This window comes from Callithrix jacchus, chromosome 21, assembly GCF_049354715.1.
Source record: "Callithrix jacchus isolate 240 chromosome 21, calJac240_pri, whole genome shotgun sequence".
Taxonomy (NCBI): domain Eukaryota; kingdom Metazoa; phylum Chordata; class Mammalia; order Primates; family Cebidae; genus Callithrix; species Callithrix jacchus.
In genome coordinates, this window is record NC_133522.1 from 49,388,253 (window position 1) to 49,409,679 (window position 21,427).

At 58.5% G+C, this 21,427-nt stretch overlaps 1 protein-coding gene across 3 annotated transcripts in view; it reads left to right on the forward strand.

Annotated features, from left to right (window-relative positions):
- Positions 1–3,052: 3,052 nt before the first annotated feature.
- PDXK (pyridoxal kinase) overlaps positions 3,053–21,427 on the forward strand; it is a 45,766-nt gene continuing 27,391 nt past the window's right edge. The window contains exons 1-3 of one of the 3 annotated variants that reach the window (XM_054249060.2): positions 3,956–4,020; positions 15,333–15,449; positions 16,525–16,579. In XM_054249060.2, the coding sequence (XP_054105035.1) occupies positions 3,994–4,020; positions 15,333–15,449; positions 16,525–16,579 (199 nt within the window). In that variant the 5' untranslated portion in view covers positions 3,956–3,993. Of the gene's footprint in view, positions 3,284–3,955; positions 4,021–15,332; positions 15,450–16,524; positions 16,580–21,427 lie in introns of those variants that run through there. The other 2 variants (XM_035283310.3, XM_035283311.3) reach the window with 2 other exon arrangements.

The window sequence follows — 21,427 nt, forward strand, 5'->3', positions numbered from 1 at the left end:
GTGATATGGACTTGAAGGATGGTGAAAGGTTTTACTGAGCGATGGAGGTGGCTCTCAGTGGGAAGGGGAGCTGGAAAGCGGATGGAGTGGGAAGATAATCCTCCCTGGTCAAACTCCTCTCCACATTCCAATGTTTCCTCTTTCTCTCCTTCTCTGCTGTGCCACTGCACTCCTCTGTCAGTGAAGTTTTGGTTTTTTATGAGTACAAGATTGGGGTGTGGCGGGCCAGAGTGGTTTTGGAGAAAGCACCACGCAGGCGGGAATACAGGGATGTGAAGTTCTCATGTAGGGCCCGGGCCCAGGCGTGTGGGTGGGGCCCTTGCTGGGGAACCGCCTTCTTCTAGCCAGCATTTCCCTGCCTTTTATCTGCATCAGTGCCCCCCCTGAGACACAGGTACTTCAAGGACGGGGGTTGGGGAAGGAGCCCTGTGCTGAAAGGGCTGGCTAAGCACACATATGGCTAAGCAAGTTACAGGAGGAGTGGTAAATACTCATGGAAAGGACCTGGCTGTATGCATACTAAACAGACATGCGTGTTACATACAACCTGTTTTCACTCGGAGGTGGACTCTTTTTTCTTCAATTTGTGTTGTCACCAATGGGGTGGAGCCTTCACATGTGACTGTGTCTCAGTGAGGCCCTAAGCGTCAGAGGTCTTCTCAGGACACAAAGGCGCTCGAGTGCGCAGCCTCTGTAAACCTGCCAGAGCTGGTCCATGGTGGGGGTCCCTTATCAGGAGGAGGCTCCTGAAGTCAGTCTCCCGCCCAGTCAGAGCTGTGGTCACGGCGGTGGGATGGGGTCAGCTGGCGTCTGCGGGTGGATGAGCTGCAGTCGTTTGAATGTTGCTCATTGTGGGGCCAGTGCGTGTGTAGCTGCTGGAGCAAAAGAAGACACTATGGGGCCAGGTGCAGTGGGTCACGCCTGTAACCCTAGCCCTTTGGGAGGCCAAGGTGGGCAAATCACAAGGTCAGGAGTTCAAGACAAGCCTGGCCAACACGGTGAAAACCCATCTCTACAAAAATACAAAAAATTAGCTGGGCATAGTGGTGGTCACCTGTAATCCCAGCTACAGGGGAGGCTGAGGCAGGAGAATCGCTTGAACCCAGGAGGTGGGGTTTGCAGTGAGGCGGAGGTTGCAGTGAGCCAAGATCACACCACTGCACTCCAGCCTGGGCAAGAGTCAGAGTCCACTTAGACAACGTGGCAGTGAGTGCAGTCTGTTTTCTAAGTGTAGGATAGGCAGATCAACCCTTGCCTGGCGCTGCCTGAGGGGATGTTTGTAATTTGATCTTATTGCCACAGAACCTGTTCTGTGAGTCCTACGGTCTCCATTTTACCTGTAGTGCTGTTCAGTGTTGTGGTAAACCCTAAAAGGGGGCCTAAATGGACGTAGCTGACCCCCTGTTCCCTCATGGCCAGGAGCTCCGTTTTAGGGTTCTTCTCATGTTCCCTTTGCTACAAGGTGCTCCCCTGGTGGAGCGGGGCTTACACTCATCTGTAACGTAGTGTGAAGATTCGATGTGTTAATGCATGAAATATGCTCGGTGCACAGTACATGCTCAATTGAGGTTAGCTGTTGTTATTATTACTATTATTTTGAGATGGGAGTCTCACTCTGTCACCCAGGCTGGAGTGCAGTGGTGTGATCTTGGCTCACTGCAACCTCTGCCTCCCGGGTTCAAGTGATTCTCCCGCCTCAGCCTCCCAGGTTGATGGGATTACAGGCGCCCACCACCAAGACCAGCTAATTTTTTTTTTTTTTTTTATGTAGTCTCAGCCTGTCGCCCAGGCTGGAGTACGGTGGCACAATCCTGGCTCACGGCACCCTCTGCCTCCCGGGTTCAAGCGATCCACCTGCCTCAGCCTCCCAAAGTGCTGGGATTACAGGCATGAGCTACCAAGTCCAGCCTATTACTTTTTCGAGATGGCTTACCTTATGTTGTCCAGGATGGCCTCTACCTCCTGGGCTCAAGCAGTTTTCGCTCCTCAGCCTCCTCAGTGGCTGGGACCGCAGGCATGAGCCACCGTGCATTGCTTAAATGTTAGCTATCATTAATGGACAACTGTTACTAATTAGATGTACTTTCTTTTTAAAACCTGGACCTCTAAGCAACGTCCTCCTCCCTCAGTCCTTAGCACCCACCTGATCGGGCATCGGGTCTCACCAGGCTACAGAGCCGTAGGTGCGCTGCCAGGTCACCAAGACTTTAGCCTGGTGATACTGACCCCAGGGCGCCAGATCAAGTCTGCAAGTCTGGAACCCAAAGGCCTCTGTTCCCCAGGGTGGCGCAGGGAAGCCGCAGGGAGTGCATCAGCTGTGGGGAGCATAGGGGTGGGAGGTGAAGGCAGTGGAGTCCCCTAGGGGGTCAGGCTTGTCCTCGAAGGCAGGCCCTCCACAGGGAGACTAGGTGGGAGTGGGATCCGACAGGCGGCCAGCCCAGGCTGGGGCACCTGTGGATGGAGGGCTGGGTACCCTCTGCAGGCAGAGCCACCGGAGCGGGGACTTCGGGTCCTCAAGGGTCTAGGGTGCCCCGGAGAAGCCTGGTGCCCCAGGCCGGTGTGGGGGAGACTGGGTCACGTCAGCCCCGTGTCCATCAGTTCCTGCGGCCCTGGAGAGGGGACGTGGATTGGACTTGGGCTCTGGGCACTGTAGGAGGGCGAGTGCGCGGTTCCCTCGGGGATCCGGGGTCACTCCTGCGCCTCGGCGCTGTTCCCACGCCACCCGCACTCCCGTGGCCCCGCGCCGGCCCATTCCCCCCGTGGCTCTCGGCGTTGTGAGAGTGTCAGGGGCGTGGCGCCCGGGCCCCCCAGTCTCCCCTGCACGCGGCGGGGCGCGGGGCTGGGGCGGAGCACGCGTGTTGAATGAATGAACGAACGAACGAGCCCGCTCCCAGTGGAATGAAAGTGCAAACCCCGCTTTCCCGGCGGCGGCGCGGCCGGGGACCGGTTTCACTTCCTCCCTGCCCGGGGCGGGGCCTGCGCGCCTGTCCCCGCCCCGGCCCGCCCCCGGCGCCGCGCGGAACTCGCGGGTTCGGAGCCGCCCGCTGAGGTCAGAGGGAGGCGGCCAGGGCGTCCGAGCAGAGCGTCTGCGCCGAGCGGGGCCGCCGGAGCCGGGGCCCGAGCCGAGCGGAGATCGAGCGAGCGGACGAGCCCGTGCCCCTCCCGCCTCGCCCCGCGCCGCCGCGCCAGGCCCGGCATGGAGGAGGAGTGCCGGGTGCTCTCCATCCAGAGCCACGTCGTCCGCGGCTACGTGGGCAACCGGGCGGCCACGTTCCCGCTGCAGGTACGCGCCGCGCGCGCTTACGTAACCCGACACGCGTGGCCCCCGAGCCCGTGACCTTGGCGGGGCCCCCGGGACGAGGCTCGGGTCCCCGAGGGAGGCTCGGGAGCTGCGGGCAGAGCTGGCGCGGGCGCGGGGAGGCAGGCGCGGGATGAGCCACCAGCTCTGCTGGGCTTGCGCGGGCGGGAGCGGAGGGCCGAGCGCTGTGGGCCCCGCGGGTGGGACGGGTCCGGCTTCGGGGGCGCCGCGAGGAGGGAGCCCCGCGCACCGCCTGTGGCGCAGCCGCGCGTCCCTGTCCCGTCCCGCGGAGCGGGGTGTGGGGGGACGGCTCCCGGAGGCGAGGGAAGGCGGCAGAGCCCGGGAGTCCCTGGGCGGTCACGGGGGACGGGACCTTTCCCCGTGGAGCGCGTAGGCGACCGTGGAGCTCCAGGGGTTCGCGCGCACACCTGCTGGGCCCCTGTGGTCGGGAGATCGAGAGGAAGGAGAAAGACGCCGAGTGAGGTCACGGAGCCCGCGAGGGTGGACTCGGCTCTTGGCCTGACCACCCAGGAGGTGGCCGAAGGGAAGAGGGCGGGGCTGCCTGCAGGTGTTTGCTGTGAGGGAGCAGTTCGGGGCTGTGCGCAGCTGCTTTAGGGAGCTCCCTTTTAAAACGCGTTAGCCGGCGACTTCCTGGTTGCAGCTAAGTGGCCCTTCCAGGGTCAGGAAGGGCCTGGATGCGGAGGGACCGACTTAGAACCAAGGTGACGGCACTTCTGGCCTTGTCGAGTCAGCAGGAGGGCTGGGGGGGCAGGGGCCTGCCGGGTGGTGGCTCTCCTGTGCTGCCCACCTGTGGCCTGGTCCTCGGGGAAAGGAGCAGGTATGCCTGGTCCCTGTGCTGGTGCCCACGGACATAAGGAAAGGCCACCTGGTCATGGTCGGGCCTGCGGTGCGCGCTGGCCTGGGAGGAAGACAGGAAGCGGGAGAGCGGCGCCTCTGGAATTTGAGGGCTGACCTAGGCGGGCCCCCAGGAGGACCGAGCAGAGCAGAGCTGAGCCCAGAAAGGCAGGGGTTCGAGTCTGAAGTGAAGTGGAAGGGCTGTCGGGGAAGGGGGCGGTGCTTCCCAGGTCGTCTCACTTGAGCCCCTCATTCCAGCCAGCTGCCGCGGACCCTGCCGGGAGCAGCAGAGTGCACCTGTTCAGCACTGCTCTGGACCCCTCCTAGCTTGAGGAGAGTGCGGAAGGTCACCGCTTGGGCAGTCAAAGGCAGGATCGTGCTCGGGAACGTACAGGGTCCCTGAAGCAGCGGCAGCCAGGGAGGGTGGCGCCAAGGGCTCTGGGGATAGTGCCCACCGTCTTGGCAGGCGTCTGTCCGGTTCCTCCTCCCATCCACCTCCTACTTCACTGGGCAAACTGTCTTCTTTGCTTTGCCTGGGACCCCCCAGTAATGTCCCTTGTTCTCGAACTCCCAGTGACTCAAGGGAGGGGTGTCCTCTGGTTGCTTACGTCAGGCCGAGTCTTGTAAGGATGGCGCTCCCGTTCTCACCTGGGGTCTCCCCAGTGCCCAGACCTGTGGGCTCCCATACCCTGACGTCCCAGCACAGCTGGGCAAGGAGAAGCAATGCAATGGGGAGGAGCTGAGATGGCTGCAACCAAGCCAGCCTGGACCAGCCTTAGTGGGCACAGGAGGGTCTGGCGGACAGAGCCTGGAAGTGGCCGCAGTACGAGGGGAAGCGTCCTCTGAAGTCTAGAGCTGCTCTTGCAAGTGTGTTCTTGATTTTGATCACCATGTGGCTTAGAACTCCAAAGCCTTGTTTCCAAGGCTGGATGTGGGGAAAGAAAACTTAGAAACTGGCAGAACAGAGCCTCTGGCTGAGCCCCAAAGATTTGCCTGAATGCCACTTGGAATGAGACTGGAGAATGCCTGAGGGGTGTGGCATGTGGCAGGGCTGCTGAAGAGGCTCCTTATGGGGACTGGCCCAGGTGTCTGGGGTCCCACCTCAAAGCAGGTGTCTCCTCATCTTGGAATTGCAGCTGAGGGACCTGGCCCTGGTTTCTAGGTGCAATACTCGTCTGCAAGACAGCACCAGGGCCCATTGTGCCCTGCGTGCCAGGCTTGGGTGCACCCATTGCCAGGGAGCTCCTGCTGATTCCCTGGGAGTGTAGCACAGATTCGTCCTGACTGGACCATCTGCATGTCTGGGCCTGAGAGCTGTTCTCCTCAGACACTTTCTGCCAGGTCCTCTCAGTGTCATTCTGCAGCCAGGAGGCAGCCGCCCTCCCTGTGCAGAGCAAAGCCTTGAGCCTGTGTTTGGCTTTTGTTTCTGGGTGTATGCCCAGGGCACATTTTAGTGGCGGGGAACTGAAGGAGGGGAGCATGTTGACATAACCAGTGCTGGCGGGAGGTGCAGGGTCAGGCGGCATGATTTGGGTTTGCAGATCGAACGTGGAAGGCAAGTGCAGGCTCTCGGTCTGGGGGTACATGGAGGAGAGGAGCTGGGGGGCTGCCCAAGTTAAGCACAGACCCGCCCAAGGACAGGCCTTGGGATGCGCCTTGGGGCTTGGATTCTAGGCAGGGGAGAACAGGAAGGAGTGGAGGAAATGAGCTGCCTGTCTGTCCTCCCACACTGCTAGGACTGTTTGCTCTGGGTGTAGGAACCCTCAGGTTCTTTCAGGGCTGGGAGGCTGGTTCTTTGGAGCCCTGGTGTGTGTGTGGAAAGCCTTCCTGGCTCATCAGTTCAGCAGCTCGTGTGTTTCTGCCAGCCCCACTGCACCGTGGAGATCCTGGGGGCTCAGGGCAGCCTTCCACCCCTTTTGCCCTGTTGCTTCCGTAACCCTAAGGCACGCAGCTGCAGGGTTACGTGGGAGTTTGCCTGGACTGGGTTGAAAATACCATGCACAACTTTGGGGTTATATAGGAGTTTGCCTGGACTGCCAAAACAAAGTGCCACACACCAGGGGGCTCACAGGAGCAGAAATTCGCTCTCTCGTAGTCTGGGGGCCAGAAAGCTGAGACCAGGGTGTGGGCAGGGCCATGCTCCCTCCATACGAGGGTCCTTCCTGGCCTCTTCCAGCTCTCGGTGGCCCCCAGCTTCTGGGGCTTATGGCCAGGTCCCTCCAGTGTGTGCCTCTGTCTTCACGTGGCCTCTGCTCTGTATGCGCTCTTAGAGGCACACTCACATGGGATTCAGGCCCACCCAATGATCTCATCTTGGAATCTTACATCTGCAAAGATCTCTCTCTCTCTCTCTCTCTCTCTCTCTCTCTTCTTTTGAGATGGAGTCTTGCTCTGTCGCTCAGGCTGAAGTGCAGTGGTGCAATCTCGGCTCACTGCAACCTCCACCTCCTGGGTACAAGCAATTCTCTTGCCTCAGCCTCCTGAGTAGCTGGGATTACAGGCGTGTGCCACCATGCCCAGCTAATTTTTCTGTATTTGTTTTTAGTAGAGATGGGGTTTCACCATGTTCCAGGCTAGTCTTGAACTCCAGACCTCAGGTGATCTGCCAGCCTCAGCCTCCCACAATGCTGGGACTGCAGGTGTGAGCCACCATGCCCAGCCCAAGGATCCTTTTTCCAAATAGAGTCACTTTCACAGGTTCCAGTTAAATGCATCCTTTGAGGGTTCAGCATCCAACCACTGTGGGGTAGAAGGAGCCTTCAGAGAAATTTGAAAGAAGCATAAATTGAGGGGTGAATTAAAGGCCCAGAAGTTGATGATGTCAAGCCGTCCCTTTTGGAAGTGAGGGGAGCAGCACAGCCATGGGTCTGCAAGCTGGGCTTTGCAGAGATTGTCCCGAGCACGTCCAAGGCCAACGGCTGCCGTGCCGGGAGAGGCGAGCCGGTCCCGACACTGCGTGTGCGTCCCGTCCGGGTGGAGCGGTAGTGGGCTCCTGCTGTCTGGGTGATGTCCTCGTCCTTCATCTGTCAGCTTCTGGAGCAGCCGAGGCCGGGCGCCAGACACTCCTGCCTCAGACACTTGTGGCCTCTGTGCACCAGGGTCATGGTGCAGGTGTCCTCTCGTATGGCCACACCAGCGGGAGGAGGTCATAGAAATCAGACATTAAATTAGTGAATACGGGCTTTGAGAATCTAACTGAGGAGCTTAGCTCAAGACCCATTTAAATACCACATTGCAGAGACCAGAAGGCAAGACTGTGGGCCCCCCTGCATCCCCCACCAGAAGACGCTGTGAGTGGGTGGCGCCGCTTGGGACCTGCCGAAACCAGCCTCATTCTTTCCCTCTCCCGATCCATTGGTTCGGAGCAGGCCTGAGGGGGCTTGGTGGAGGTTGTGTTTCTCTGTCCAGGGGCCTCGATGCCACACCTGTTGGCAGGTGGACTGTGGCTTCAACACTGCACAGGGAGAGGCAGGGGCCCCCTGGCCTGGAACCCTGGATGCCAGCATCTGCTCTGACTCTGACCTGCTGAGTGACATCGGCACAAGTAGCTGGCAGAGGTCCAGGGTCTCGGCTGCTGCCTGGGCCCCGCTGCTCCGGAGCAGCAGCTGCAGAGCTTTGGGACCTCGGCACTTTAGCAGCACATGGACACGAGTGGCGAGTCACCTGGGGCTCCCAGAGATGCATGACTGGGTTCCAAGGGGGTGGCTTGTGGACCTTCAAGGCAGGAGCTGATTTCCAAACTCGAATTTTTAAGAATTCCTGAGCCCAGGTGCGGCAGCTCACGCCTATAATCCCAGCACTTCAGGAGGCTGAGGTGGGTGGATCACTTGAGCCCGGGAGTTTGAGACCAGCCTGGGCAACCTAGCAAGACTCCATTTCTACAAGAAGAAAAAAAGCTGGCTGTGGTGACTCACATGTGTCGTCCCAGCTACTTGGGAAGCTGAAGTGGGAGGATCACCTGAGCCTGGGAGCTGAGGATGCAGTGAGCCGTGATTGTGCCACTGTACCCCAGCCTGGGTGACAGATGGAGACTGTCTCAAGAAAAAACAGTGAAAAATAAACATGCATGGAAATACAATTTATTTTTAAGCAGGAAGTTGATAGACAATACCAATGCACTAGGTAGACCCTGTCTCAAAAAAAAATAAACACTCCCCTGCTCTGCAAGGTGGCATCGCTGGAGGAGGTTAAAACACCTGGTGTTGGCCAGATGCGGCGGCTCACGCCTGTAATCCCAGCACTTTGGGAGGCCGAGGTGGGTGGATCACGAGGTCAAGAGATCGAGACCATCCTGGTCAACATGGTGAAACCCCATCTCTACTAAAAATTAGCCAGGCCTGGTGTCTCACTCCTATAGTCCCAGCTGCTTGGGAGGCTGAGGCAGGAGAATCGCTTGAACCCAGTAGGTGGAGGTTGCAGTGAGCTGAGGTCACGCCACTGCACTCCAGCATGGGCGACAGAGCAAAACTCCCTCTCAAAAAGAAGAAGAGCCAGCGCTGACAGGTGCGCCTCCTGCTTGCCTCGAGCGACTCCACTGACGTCCCCAGAGGTGACGCTGATACTGCAGTTGGCGACCGTTCTGGCATAGTCTCCTGGCCATGCTGGGCAGCTGGCCCTCCTCCCCTCTGGCTTCGATTCTCTTTCTCCCCGGCCTCTGCCAGTCCCTGGGTCTGAGCCAGAACGTGCCCCAGTCCCGGAAACAGGCGTGCTTCCTGCGGTTTCTTTCATCCTTCTCCAAGAAGGAACAGATTGTTTAGTTCCTTGCTTTTCTGACTCTTGGTTTGGGACTGAGGTTCCTGTTGCTCCTGTTTGGCTGTTGTGGAGAAAAGCAAGACCTGATTGGTCCCGTTTTCTTTTCTTTTCTTTTCTTTTTGTTGTCTCTCCCCGATGGAGTCTCCCTCTTGTTCAGGCTGGAGTCGTGGTGCCATCTTGGTTCACTGCAACCTCTGCCTTCTGCCTCGGCCTTCCGAGGAGCTGGGACTACAGGCAGATGCACCACCACACCCAGCTCATTTCTGTATTTTGGTAGGGATGGGATTTCACCATGCTGGCCAGGCTGCTCTCAAACTCCTGACCTCAGGTGATTCATCCGCCTCAGCCTCCTGAAGTGCTGCCGCCAACTCTGGCCTGATCCCATTTTCTGATTTTTCCCTCCTGCCTCTAGCCCTAGCCTACATCAGTGCATGTGTGTGTGGGTATGCTTGTGTGTACATGCTGTGTGTGTCTGTGGGCGTGCGTCTAAGTGATGTGTGTGGGGTGTGCGTGTGTGTACGTGGTGTGCATGTGTGTATGTGGGATGCATGTGCGAATGGGGCATGTGTGTATGCGCATTTCTGGGCAGGCATGTGTGTCCTGGGCAAGCGCGTGTGCACGTATGTGTGTGTGGCGTGTTGCTCTACAGGCCCCAGTGTTGGCTGGTCCCCATCGTTCCTGTAAGTGACGTCCCTCTTCCTGGGAGGCTTGGTGTGACTGGCATTCTCTGGAAGGAAAGGGCAGATCCACAGAGCGGTCAGCTTCGGGGACACCGGGGCTGCTGACGGGTTTTGTGGCCTCTTGGCCTTGGTGTCTTCAGGTGCACACCCACACGGAGCTTTTGAAATGGAACCATGCGTGCCCAGTTCACAGACTGATGCTGGGGAATAGAACAGAGGGAATTTCTCAAGGGGAAAACAAGAGAGGAGGTGCCAGAGACGGGCTGAGCCAAAAACTGCGATTGGCCAAGGAGGGGCAGGTAGTCCCTCCCTCCCTGCCCACAGAGCAGCCGCCCCGTGCCAGTCTATTTCCCTGCTCTGCATGGGGCCTCTGTTTTAAAGGGTTCTCTGGCCAAGACAAGCCTACCAGTCCCTGTCCCTGTCCTTGGCTGCTCCTCCAGCAACTTTCCCCATTCCTGAAGCAGGTGCTAGCCCTGCTCAGCCTCTTGTCCCATCTCCTTCCCCGTGACAGTCACCGAGCTGCTGGAAACGTGGTCACCCTAGGACAGCTAAATGAGGAAGCTGTGTGGTGCACGCAGGTGTGGCTGTCCCCTAGGGCCACTTCCTGTGTGTGGGATCGAGTTCCAAGGGGTGGGAGGGAGTCAGCACTTGGTGGAGCTGTGCTGCCGGGGCACAGAGAACGGCATCCAGGAGGGTGCAGCGGGCTTGAGGCCCTGGAGCTAAAGAAGGTGGCATTTTTAGGCCAGGTGCGGTGGCTCACGCCTGTAATCCAAGCACTATGGAGGCCAAGGCGGGCGGATCACCTGAGGTCAGGAGTTCAAGAGCAGCCTGACCAACATGGTGAAACCCTGTCTTAAAAAAAGAAGGTGGCATTTTTGCTGCATGCTGTGGGGCTGGAGGGGACCTTAGATCACACCAGGGAGCCTGTGTTAGGCTAGGAATCCTGCTTTGGCTATCCCTGGACTTAGCCCCCAGCTGTCTGGCCATCTGGCTGGGCACTTCTCGGCTAGCCATGACCTCTGCCCTCACTTGGCACTTCACAGTGAGCACGGCACCCGGCAGCCCCTGACCAGCCGTGCACGGTCCCCCTATGGCGCCGGGAGCCTGGAAGTAGGGGGCTGGGTGATCGTGTGGTGTGCTGTGAGCAGGGCTGGGGCCCAGGTGATGGGGCCGGGGCTGTGAAGGCTGAGTCAGGGGTGGGTCAGGGATGGGGGGACTCTGCTCAAGGGGGCTCAGGGCTATTTCCAGCAGCAGTTCCCCTTGGAGATTGCAGGACAAAGGACATGGTTGACCTGAACTGTAGGGCTGACCAGTGAGAGACGAGGGGAGGGACAAGAGTACGCGGGCCCCAGGCTGATGGGGTGACGCTCTCCCGTCCTCTTTCCCAATTCTGATTTCCTACTACGGGGGTCAGAGTTCGTGCAGAATCAGCTCTCGGGTGGATTCTGCTGGGTGTCTGCCTTCTGCTTCTGCGCAGTGCTCACCCTGTCTCGCCTGGAAGTCCTGGAACACGGGTGGCCAGGCCAGGTTGAAGGAGCTGCCCTGGAATGTTCCAGAGCTTCCCCCACTCCTGCCGTTCTGAGTCACTCTGCCTCCCCGGAGGAGAAGGATCAGCCGAGCCGCCTTGCTCACGTAGTGTCTCGCTGTGCCTTGCTGTCTGCCTCGCTGTGAGCAGAGTGGGCGGATTGCACTAAGGCGTGCACGCGGGCCCTGGGAGGGAGCGCAGAGCAGCCAGTCCCACACGTGGGCAGGAGGAAGGGTGCTCACATGGCCGGTGGAGGGAGGAGGACCGAGGGCTGCGCCTGGCAGAGGATGAGCTTGTGTTGTGGGCGGCAGGGAGAAAGGGTCGGGGAACTCCTCGGCCTGCATTCTGCTGTGGCTGCTCCTGTGGCTGGACTGGATGACTGATGAGGTGGAAATCGCCTTCCCCCTCCCCAGTGATTGCCGCTGTGACCCCCACAGGAAGTTCCCATGAGGAAGTTGGAGCCCTTTCCAAGCCATCTCACTGGCCCAGACTCTGCTGGGATTATTTTGACCCCCCAGGGCAGAGTGTGGCCATCTGACTGGCTTTCTCTCTCAGCAGGAGACGGGGTACACGCCTGCAGGTGGGGGAGCCCCAGTACATTGCACGGATGAGCGGTGCAAAGCCCATCAGCCCCGAGGCTCTTCCCTCCCTGGCTGCCCCATCTTCATGGCACTTTTCCGCTTGATGGTGGCCTTTTAGCCCACTGGCCCTTCCCAGACAGCTGGAGCGGAGTCACTCCTTGCAGTAGAGGCTGAGCAGGAGCGTGGTCTTCAGACATTTCAGTGGAGACACCCGGGCTTTCTGTGGCAGCAGTGGGTTTGCCAGTGCAGCCAGAGGCCAGGGGCTTTGGCCAGAGCCAGCAGGGATCCCCAACCCCATAGAACCCTCCCAGGGGCTGACGTGCTGTCGCAGAGGTCACGCAGGCACGGTTGCAGCAGGGTCTTGCAGGCTGAGAGGACGGTCTGAGTTGAGGGAGGGGAACTGGCAAGGCACAGGGGTTTCAGAGCTTCTGGGGGTTCAGAAGGTGCCCAGACCTCTGCAGCCCAGTGAGGAATTCACAGGGTGGTGGGTGACTCAGTAGCCAGGGCTTGGCTGTGGGCGTGGGACACTCCAGGGCTCTGAGCTGCATCCCGGGGGCAACAGCAGACCCTCAAAGGCTGAGTTTAGAGGGGTATATCTGGAGGAGGCACGGAGTTCACATTGCGGGGCGCTAGGAGCAGAATGGTAACACAGACCAGCTGTGGTGGCTCATGCTTTGTAGTCCCAGCACTTTGGGAGGCTGAGGTGGGAGGAGCGCTTGAGCCCAGGAGTTCAAGACCAGCCGGGGTAACATAGTGAGACTCCGTCTCTACAAAAAGTAGAAAATTAGCCAGGCATGGTGGTGCACGCCTGTAGTCCCAGCCTCGCAGGAGGCTGAGGCAGGAGGATCAGTGGGGCCCAGGAGGCGGAAGTTACAGCAAGCCGAGATTGTGCCACTGCACTCCAGCCTGGGCGACAGTGAGATCTCTGTCTCAAAACACAACTAAAATGGCAGCACAGTTGCCGTGAAACCATCCCAGGGAGGGGGACGGGTCTGGCTCACACTTGATTGACTGATTTGATTGGATTATTATTATTATTATTATTATTATTTTGAGACACAGCCTCTCTCTGTCACCCAGGCGGGAGTGCAGTGGCGTGATCTCGGCTCACTGCAACCTCCACCTCCCAGGTTCAAGTGATTCTCCTGCCTCAGCCTCCCGAGTAGCTGGGGTTACAGACATACACAATCATGCCCAGCTAATTTTTGTATTTTCAGTAGAGACAGGGTTTCTCTGTGTTGGTCAGGCTGGTCTCGAGCTCCTGACCTCAGGTGATCAGCCTGCCTCAGCCTCCCAAAGTGCTGGGATTAGAGGTGTGAGCCACCGTGCCCGGCCTCGTACCTGATTTAATGTACGTACTGCCGAGCTCTGTGGTGTGAATGCTTCCACTGTGGCTGAACGGAAACTACCAACCTGAGCGGGAAGGAGATGCGGCAGCCTCCGCCAGGTAGGGTTCCTCCCTGCGGACGGACGCAAGAGACACCAGCAGCTCAGTAGACAACAGCTGGGGTAAAATGCTAGCGAACTAATTAGGAAGTGGTGAGGCTAGAATATTGATTATGGTTGCTTTTAATATACTTTATATAGGCTGGGTGTTGTGGCTCATACCTGTAGTCCCAACACTTTGGGAGGCCAAGGGAGGAGGATTGATGGAGCCCAGGAGTTTAGGACCAGGCTGGGCAACATGGTGAGACTCCATCTCAACAAAAAAATATAAATTAGCCAGGTGGTGGCATGCGCCTGTATTCCTAGCTACTCAGGAGGCTGAAGAGGGAGGATCCCTTGATCTCAGGGGTTCATGGCTGCTATGAGTTATGATTGTGCCACTGCACTCCAGCCTGGGTGATGGAGTGAGACCCTGTCTCAAAAAATAATCATATAATTTACATAATTAGAAGTTTTGTGACACTTTTTTTTTTAAATAGAGATGGAACCTTGCTATGTTGTTCGGGCTGGTCTTGAACTCCGGGCCTGAAGTGATCGACCCTCCAGCCTTGGTCTCCCAAAGTGCGGGGGTCACAGGTGTGAGTCGCTGTACCTGGCCGTATGACTCCGTTTTTATAATGACTGTGTGTAAAACTGACCTACACTGTTGCATCCAGCAGTCACATGACCCAATTCATCCTCAACGCCAGCAGCAGTCATTGAGTCCTTCCTTCACTTCGAATCTGATTTTCCCTTCTGCCCACCAGCCTGAGAAAAGTCTGCTTTTGAAGGGCTCATGTCATTCGATGGGACTGTCGTAGATAGGAGGATCCCCCTGGAGGAGAGAGCTCATCACACTGATAGGTTCAACCCACGCTCAGGGGCTGCCCAAGGGTGAGGGGGCCCCTGAAGGTCATTCTTAGAATTCTGCCACCACAGAACCCCACAGGCCATTGGAGGGAGAGGGTCTACTGTCAGACGGTGTGATTCACACACACAGACCAGCCGTGCTGTCCCTAAAGGGCCCAAGCTGATCCCACCATTCAGCAGGGCTGCTCACAGGGCACTGGCCTCTCCCTGTTTAAGACTATCCCTGGAAGGCTGTGGAGGAGCCAGAACTGGGGCCCGCGCTCCCTACGGGAGGTGAGCGTTGTGGAGAGCCCAGCTGCCCGCTGTGTTGAACCTTGGGCCAAGAATCAATCTGTCCCTGGCTCCCTTGGGGGTGGGGAAAGATGAGGTGTATCGGGCAGGGTCCAGTCCAGAAACAGAAGCCAGGCATTGAGAAACAGAAGGGGCAAAAAGGGAACCCAGGTGTGGAGGAGACCCTGCCAGCACCGGCTCCACGCAGCCGACCCTGGGATGAAAGACAAGAACCGGGCTCTTCAGAACTCGGAGCTGGGAAGGCGGGTGTCTGCCAGCTGGTGGGTGCTGGGGGTCTGTGGGGTGTGTGATGAGTAATTCTGCTGTGGCGGGAAAGCCACAAAGTGGATTCTGCTGCTGCTATGGGAAGGGACGGTCACTGCCCCTGCCGCTATGGGGAGAAGAGCCCCAGGGGGAGGAAGAGGCGGCGGGCAGAAGCCCATTCTCTTCGCAGGCTTCAGTTTCACGCTCTGGTCCCTCCTGGCTGTGCCGGGGAGGGAGCCACTGCCGTACAGAGATGTGAGTTCCAGAGGCACAGTCTGGCACAGAGTGGCAGGTTCCAGCTGAAGGACAATCGTAACAGCAGGACGCCTTTCTCTGGGGTCCCGGGCTCCCGTCCTGGACCTCCGCCCCCTGGCCCCACGCATCCTCGCGTCTTCTGAGTGTCTCTTTGTCTTGCACATGCAGTGGGTGGGTAGACTCTGCAAGCGTCCAGACGGGCTTGTGATGCTGATGAATAAGCTGATTTTGATGGGGTGTATGAAATGGAGATGCTCGCCCAGGGGCTCAGCTCACTCGTGCTCTCATTTAAAAGCAGAAAATAGCGACTTCATTCTCGGATACGTTTGCCAGCCCCAAAGGATTAATTATGCGCCCAGAAGCAGTGGAGCAGAATATTTTGGCAGGATTTTTAGGATTTGTGTCATCGTGGCTTAATATGTGTTTCTTCAGAGCTGGTTAGAATTTTAAAGGATCTGAAACACTGCAAGCTCTCTGTGTATAGAGGCTGTGTAATCAGGCTGGTACATTTGCAAAGTGCCAGTTTAATTTTTTATTTTTATGTTTTTTTGAGACAGGGTCTCACTCTGTTGTGCAGGCTAGAGTGCAGTGGTACCGTCACAGCTCACTGCAGCCTCCACCTCCCGGGCTCATTGATCCTCCCACCTCAGCCTCCCGAGTACCTGGGACTTCAGGTGTGTGCCAGCACGCCCGGCTGATTATTGTTTGTAGAGACAGGGTTTTGCCATGTTGCCCAGGCTAGTCTTGAACTCCTGGCCTCAAGCTGTCCTCCCACCTCAGCCTCCTAAAGTGCTGGAATTATAGGCATGAGCCACTGTGCCTGGCCCCACAGTGCTAATTTTAACTTTTTGGATTAATAAGACTGCTAACATGCATTTCATCTGTTTGGTGGTAATTCCTGCTTCAAAGAGAGACCTTGGTGAATCCAAACCCTAAGCAGATGGCTCAACTAATTATCACAAAGCGAATCCCACCCAGTGGAGAAACAAATTTGAGAAGCCCAGAAGCCCCTCCATCACCTGCCACCCCCTGCCCTGGAAACAGCCGCTCTCCTGGTGCTGATACTGGAGCTTTGAATGTGAAGGATGCTTGACTGTTCACATGAAATAGGGAGAGAGGGTTTGGGGCGTTGCTGGTGCACTGGGGAGGGGGGATGGCCCCTGGAGATACGGGAGGGAGACCACCACTCCGTCTGTCTCGAACCCTCACCCTCTCCCTCCTTCTCTGTCCTCACACACTCACTCCCTGTCTCGGGCTTTTGAGCGTCGTGTCCCGGGAAGAGGGGTCAGCTGTGCAGCCCACAGGGCCCTTGGCCCGGCTTCCTCCAAGGGGGTGGGGTAGACACCCGCATTTTCACAGCAGAGACGGCCTCCCAGCCTCTGTGCTCCCGAGGTGTGTGGACAGACGGGCATTGCCTTTGTTTTACCGTTTGCTTTATTAGTCTCAGTGCTTTCCTTGGATGGGGTTTCTGGAATGATCTGTGATGTGCTTCTCCATGGAGGTCCTGCATGCTGGGCAATGGCCTCCCAGGCTGGTTGCTCCCCATCCAGGGAAGCCCCGCTCCAGACATTCGAGGCCCTGCACGTGCAGATGTCACGTGTGACTCTCAGAGAGCCTCCCGCTTCGATGTGTCGGCCCTCCAGCCTGCACCCAGGGGCCTTGTGCCCGCTGGGGCTCATTTACTCCCCTCATCCAAGTCAGCGCCTGCTGGGGTTCACGGGACCTTCCTGTTCCTTCTCTGTCTTGCAGGTTTTGGGATTTGAGATCGACGCAGTGAACTCTGTCCAGTTTTCAAACCACACAGGTAAGGCGTTGGCTCCAGCAGCTGACGCAGAGCAGAGTGAGGGTGGGGGACAGGACTTTCGGGTGGACGGGAACTGGGGTCCCTGGTGTCATTCGGCAGAGCCTGCACAGCACGTCAGGGCATAGCCTGGGTGGCCTCGCCTCTGAGCAGGGGTGTGTTGACTCAGCTTCACTGCCTTGGGGCATGTGACACAGTGCAGGTGGCAGAACCTCTCGGCGCCTCGGTTTCCCCGCTCTAAAATGGGAGAGCAATCCTAACACCGGCCATAGGGTTCCCAGAGTTGATTAGGTCAATTGCTTGAAGCGCTTGGACCAAGGCCTGGCTCAGAGCACAGCTGTGTGACTTTTGCTGCCAGCCAGCTGGCCTGCCTGCGAGGTGCTGTCCCTGCCTCCCGGCGCTGAGGAGGGTCCCCCGCAGGCTGGTCATGCTGGGGGACATGTAGGTGGTTCCGGGTTTTCTGTTAAGAGCAGTGCTGCAGGAGCCCGTGTGTGCCTCTGTCTCTGTGCATGGGGACACCGAGGACTTTGCTGGGTCAGGGGACTGAGGGTGGCCGGCCTCAGAAGCCCCTCACAAAGTCCCGGGCCTGGAGGTGGGGGCGCCTGGAGTCCTCCCTCCTCTTCATGGTCCCGGGCCTGGAGGTGGGGGTGCCTGGAGTCCTCCCTCCTCTCCGTGGTCCCGGGCCTGGAGGTGGGGGCGCGTGGAGTCCTCCCTCCTCTCCGTGGTCCCGGGCCTGGTGGGACACGTGGAGTCCTCCCTCCTCTTCGTGGTTCCTGGACTGCTTCGTTGGCAGGAGAACAAAGCCACTTGGTTCTTTGAAACACCCCATGTTGCTTCCCCTGAAATTTCTCTGAACCCAGACGGAAACCTGGGAGCACAGAACGTCCCAGAAACAGCATGGACGGGATGTGGGGGAGCCTGGCCCCCACCCCAGCAGGAAGGAATGCTGTGGTTTCTCCTGGGGCGCGCATGACACGTGCTGAGAGGAAAGAGCTGCTCGGCCGGCGCGGATGGACAGGCTCCAGCACTGGCAAAACCCTCTCCTGCCTTTGCTTGCTGGGCACACTGGGGCTACGAAATACAGAGATTGTCCCAAAGACTGGGGCCTCTGGGAGCCTCCCCGGGAGGGAGGGAGCCTCCACATGTTCTTCCTGGCTGCTCGCCACTCTCCCGTAGAATTGAGTTTTCCGTGGGCGAGCTGGCTGGCTTGGACAGTAAAGCAGGCTGTTGAGTGTGTTTCTGGGGACAGGGATGTCCTCTGTCAGCGTTGGGTCAACACCTGCGTAGACCCGGCTGCCCTGGCATGGATTCCAGGATGCGGGAAGGGGCCTGGGCTTTGCTGATGCCTTCCGGGCATGCTGGAAGCTTCTCAGTGGGTGAGGGGCTGGCTGACCTGAGGACTCCAAGACAGAAAGGGGTCTCTGGCCTGCCCTCAGAGTGCTGGGATGACGACAGGACCCCAGGCCTTTGGGAGCCACTGCAGGTGCAGTGCCAGACAACCGGCTTGGGGGCTTCCCTTTCCATGGGGCCCAGCCTCTGGTTCCCTTCCTATGGACTCCAGCCTCCTCCAGATGCCATGGGGGGCCTGCTGGTGCAGGACCCCTTAGCCAGCTCCGGCTGTGGCTGTGGCTGGCTCCCAGCACCCTGTACCCACATTCTCAGGGTCAGCTGTCTGTGTGGCCTGATCAGGAGGCCCCGGGTAGCTTCCCTAAGGCCGCCTCCGTGGCTCAGGGGCAGCTCCCTAGGGCGGTGCTGGCAGGCATCACTCCCCCTGTACCGGCACCTTCTGCCTGTTCCCTTCCCCCACCCCACACTGTGCTGCCGGGGAGTGAGGCGCCGGGCACCTGCTCTGGGTACCATGGGAGCCGGTGGTCAGGACGGGGGACTCGGCTGCTCTCGGCTCCCGCGCTGCCCATTGTGAGGCCTTCACGGGGCTGCAGGCGCTTTTTGGTTTTTGGGTTTTTTGCTGTTTTTCCTTCCCCCACCCCTGCCCACTGGCTACAGGTTCTTATTTTTCACCAACGTCACCTCCAGGAAGCATTTCACTGGCCTGATGCACAAGGAAAGACTTCCGCACACGGCACGTGCCTCACATGTTGTGGGGGCTGTTCTGCTCCGGGCACCCTTGCTCCAGGGCTGCGCTGCCCGGACCATCCGAGGGCCGCGTTGCCCTGTCCTCCTGCTGTGTGGCCCCTCGTGTATGCCCAGGACGAAGCTCATGCCCTGTGTGACCAGCCACGTGAGCTCAGCCACAAGCAGCCCTGCGGACACCGGGTTGTTCCCACATTCTGGCTGTTGGGGGTCATGCTGCTGTGAACGTTTGTCTAGACAGCTTTTGGGGGATGTGTTTTCAGTTCTCCAGTGCACACCTAGGTGTTGGAGGTGGGGTCACACAGGCTGCGCCTCATTTGGCAGAGAGCTGGGATGACGCTGCCAGGGAGCTCATTAGCGACTCTGCCAAGGGTTTTCTTTTTTCTCTTTCGTGTGTGTGTGTGTATGTGAAGGTCTCTTGTCCAGGCAGGAGTGCAGTCGTGTGATCATGGCTCACTGCAGGCTTGACATCCCAAGCTCAAGAGATCCCCCCTCCTCAGCCTCTTAAGGGACTGGGTCTACAGGTGTGCACCACCACACTTGGTTAATTTTCCAATTTTTCATAGAGATGGAGTCTCACTATGTTGCCCAGGTTGGTCTCGAACTCCTTGGGCTCAAGCGATCCTGCCCCCTCAGCCTCCCACAGTGCGAGGTTCACAGGCGTGAGACTCCACACCCCAGTCTTTTTCTTTATTAGAGACAAGGTCTCTCTGTCGCCCAGGCTGGCCTGCAGTGGTGCAGTCAGCTCACCACAGCCTTGACCTCCTGGGCTGAAGCGATCCTCCTGCCTCCTCTGCCTCCCGAGTGGCTGGGGCTGCAGGTGTGCACTACCATGCCCACTGTGGGTCCAGGGTTGTTACTGGGTGGTCATGTGGGCAGTTTCTGCCTGGGATGGCCACACCACCAGACTGCTAGTGGACACAGGTGTTCCACATAAGCCACGTTGTTGGTTCCCTGATACCTCTGGGGGGGGGGTGGAAGCTGAGCCCCCAGCTGCCTACAGAGCCCACCTGGTGCAGGCCTGGCCGCCTCAGGGCTGCTGCTTGAGCTCCTGTACCCTCCCCTGGCTAAGCCCCGATTCCTCGAGGCCACCATTCATTTTTCCACACTCTGAGCTGTGCCCCCCAAACCCAGGACAGCCGGGCTTGGGAGCCTCCACCTTGCGGCCAGCATTCCCAGTGGCCCCTTCGAGAGGGTTTCCTGGAGCTTCCTGTCTGAGCTTCCTGGCCTGAGGGCATCAGAAAGGAACTTTCAGAGCTGGAGGTCAGCAGATGAACGAGTCACACGTCCTGGCTTTCGGAACGTGGAGCCAGAGAGGGTGGGACAGGTGACCTGCTGGGCTTGGTGGTCCTTGCTGCAGGGAAAGGGAGGCTGCTGTGAACACAGGAGCTGCAGGGCTGGAGAGGGCCAGGACCAGGCGCCTGCTGATGGGCACCAGTGAGGGGCCGGGACCAGGCGCCTGCTGATGGGCAGCAGCAAGGGGCGGGGCTGGCCCACACTCCCTGGCCGGCTGGGGTTGGACAGGCGCCCGAGGCCCCTTGGACTTCCCGAGGAGCTGCTCATTTGGCCTCTGTTTTTTCTTTTTCTTTTCTTTTCTTTTTTTTTTTTGAGGCAGGGTTTCGCTCTTGTTACCCAGGCTGGAGTGCAATGGCGCGATCTCGGCTCACCGCAACCTCCGCCTCCGGGGTTCAGGCAATTCTCCTGCCTCAGCCTCCTGAGTAGCTGGGATTACAGGCATGCGCCACCACGCCCAGCTAATTTTTTGTATTTTTAGTAGAGACGGGGTTTCACCATGTTGACCAGGATGGTCTCGAACTCTTGACCTCGTGATCCACCCGCCTCGGCCTCCCAAAGTGCTGGGATTATAGGCGTGAGCCACCGCGCCCGGCCCTGGCCTCTGTTTTTTCATCTGTAAATGGAATGAGTTGGACAGGGGATCCAAGTGCCCTCCCCTGTTCGAGAAGGTTCTCATGGGCTCTGGGCTGGTACCACATCCTGCAGAAGTGCGAGATAATGCCCCCTTGTTCTGACAGGAAGCTGGGCCTCAGAGGGACCTGGGGCATGTGTCTGAGACCTGGCAAGGGCTGGACATCTCCCCATCCTCACAGCTGTGATGGCTGAATTGCATCCCCCCAAATTCTCATGTTGCAGCCTCACCCCAGCACCTCAGAGTGGACTGGATTTGGAGATGGGGCCTTTACACAGGTCACCAGGTTGAAAGAGGCCGCCAGGGTGGGCCCTGATTGAATCCGATCAGCATCCTTGTAAGAAGAGATGAGGACACAGACACACGCAGGGACAGCCCCGTGAGGACACAGGGAGGCGATACTGTCTGAAACCCAGGGGAGAGGCCTCAAGGACCAGCCCTGGCTACGCCTTGACCTTGGACCCCAGTGCCTAGGACAGTAGGAGAATTGGTGTGTGTCACTGGAACCGCCTGGGTGCGGTCCTTCCCGACGGAACCCGGTATTAGTCATTCTCACATGGCTGATAAAGTCATATCCCAGACGGGGTCATTTACAAAGGGAAAGGTTTACTTGACTCACAGTTCAGCAGGGCTGGGGAGGCCTCGGCAAACTCACTGTCGCAGCCGAAGGGGAAGCAAACGTGTCCTTCTTCACATGGCGGCGGCAAGTGCAGAGTGAGGAGCCCAGGGTTTTCAAAGCCCCTTATGAAACTGTCAGCTCCTGTGAGAACTCACTCACCATCACAAGAACAGGATGGGGGAAACCGCCCCATGATCGAATGACCTCCCACCAG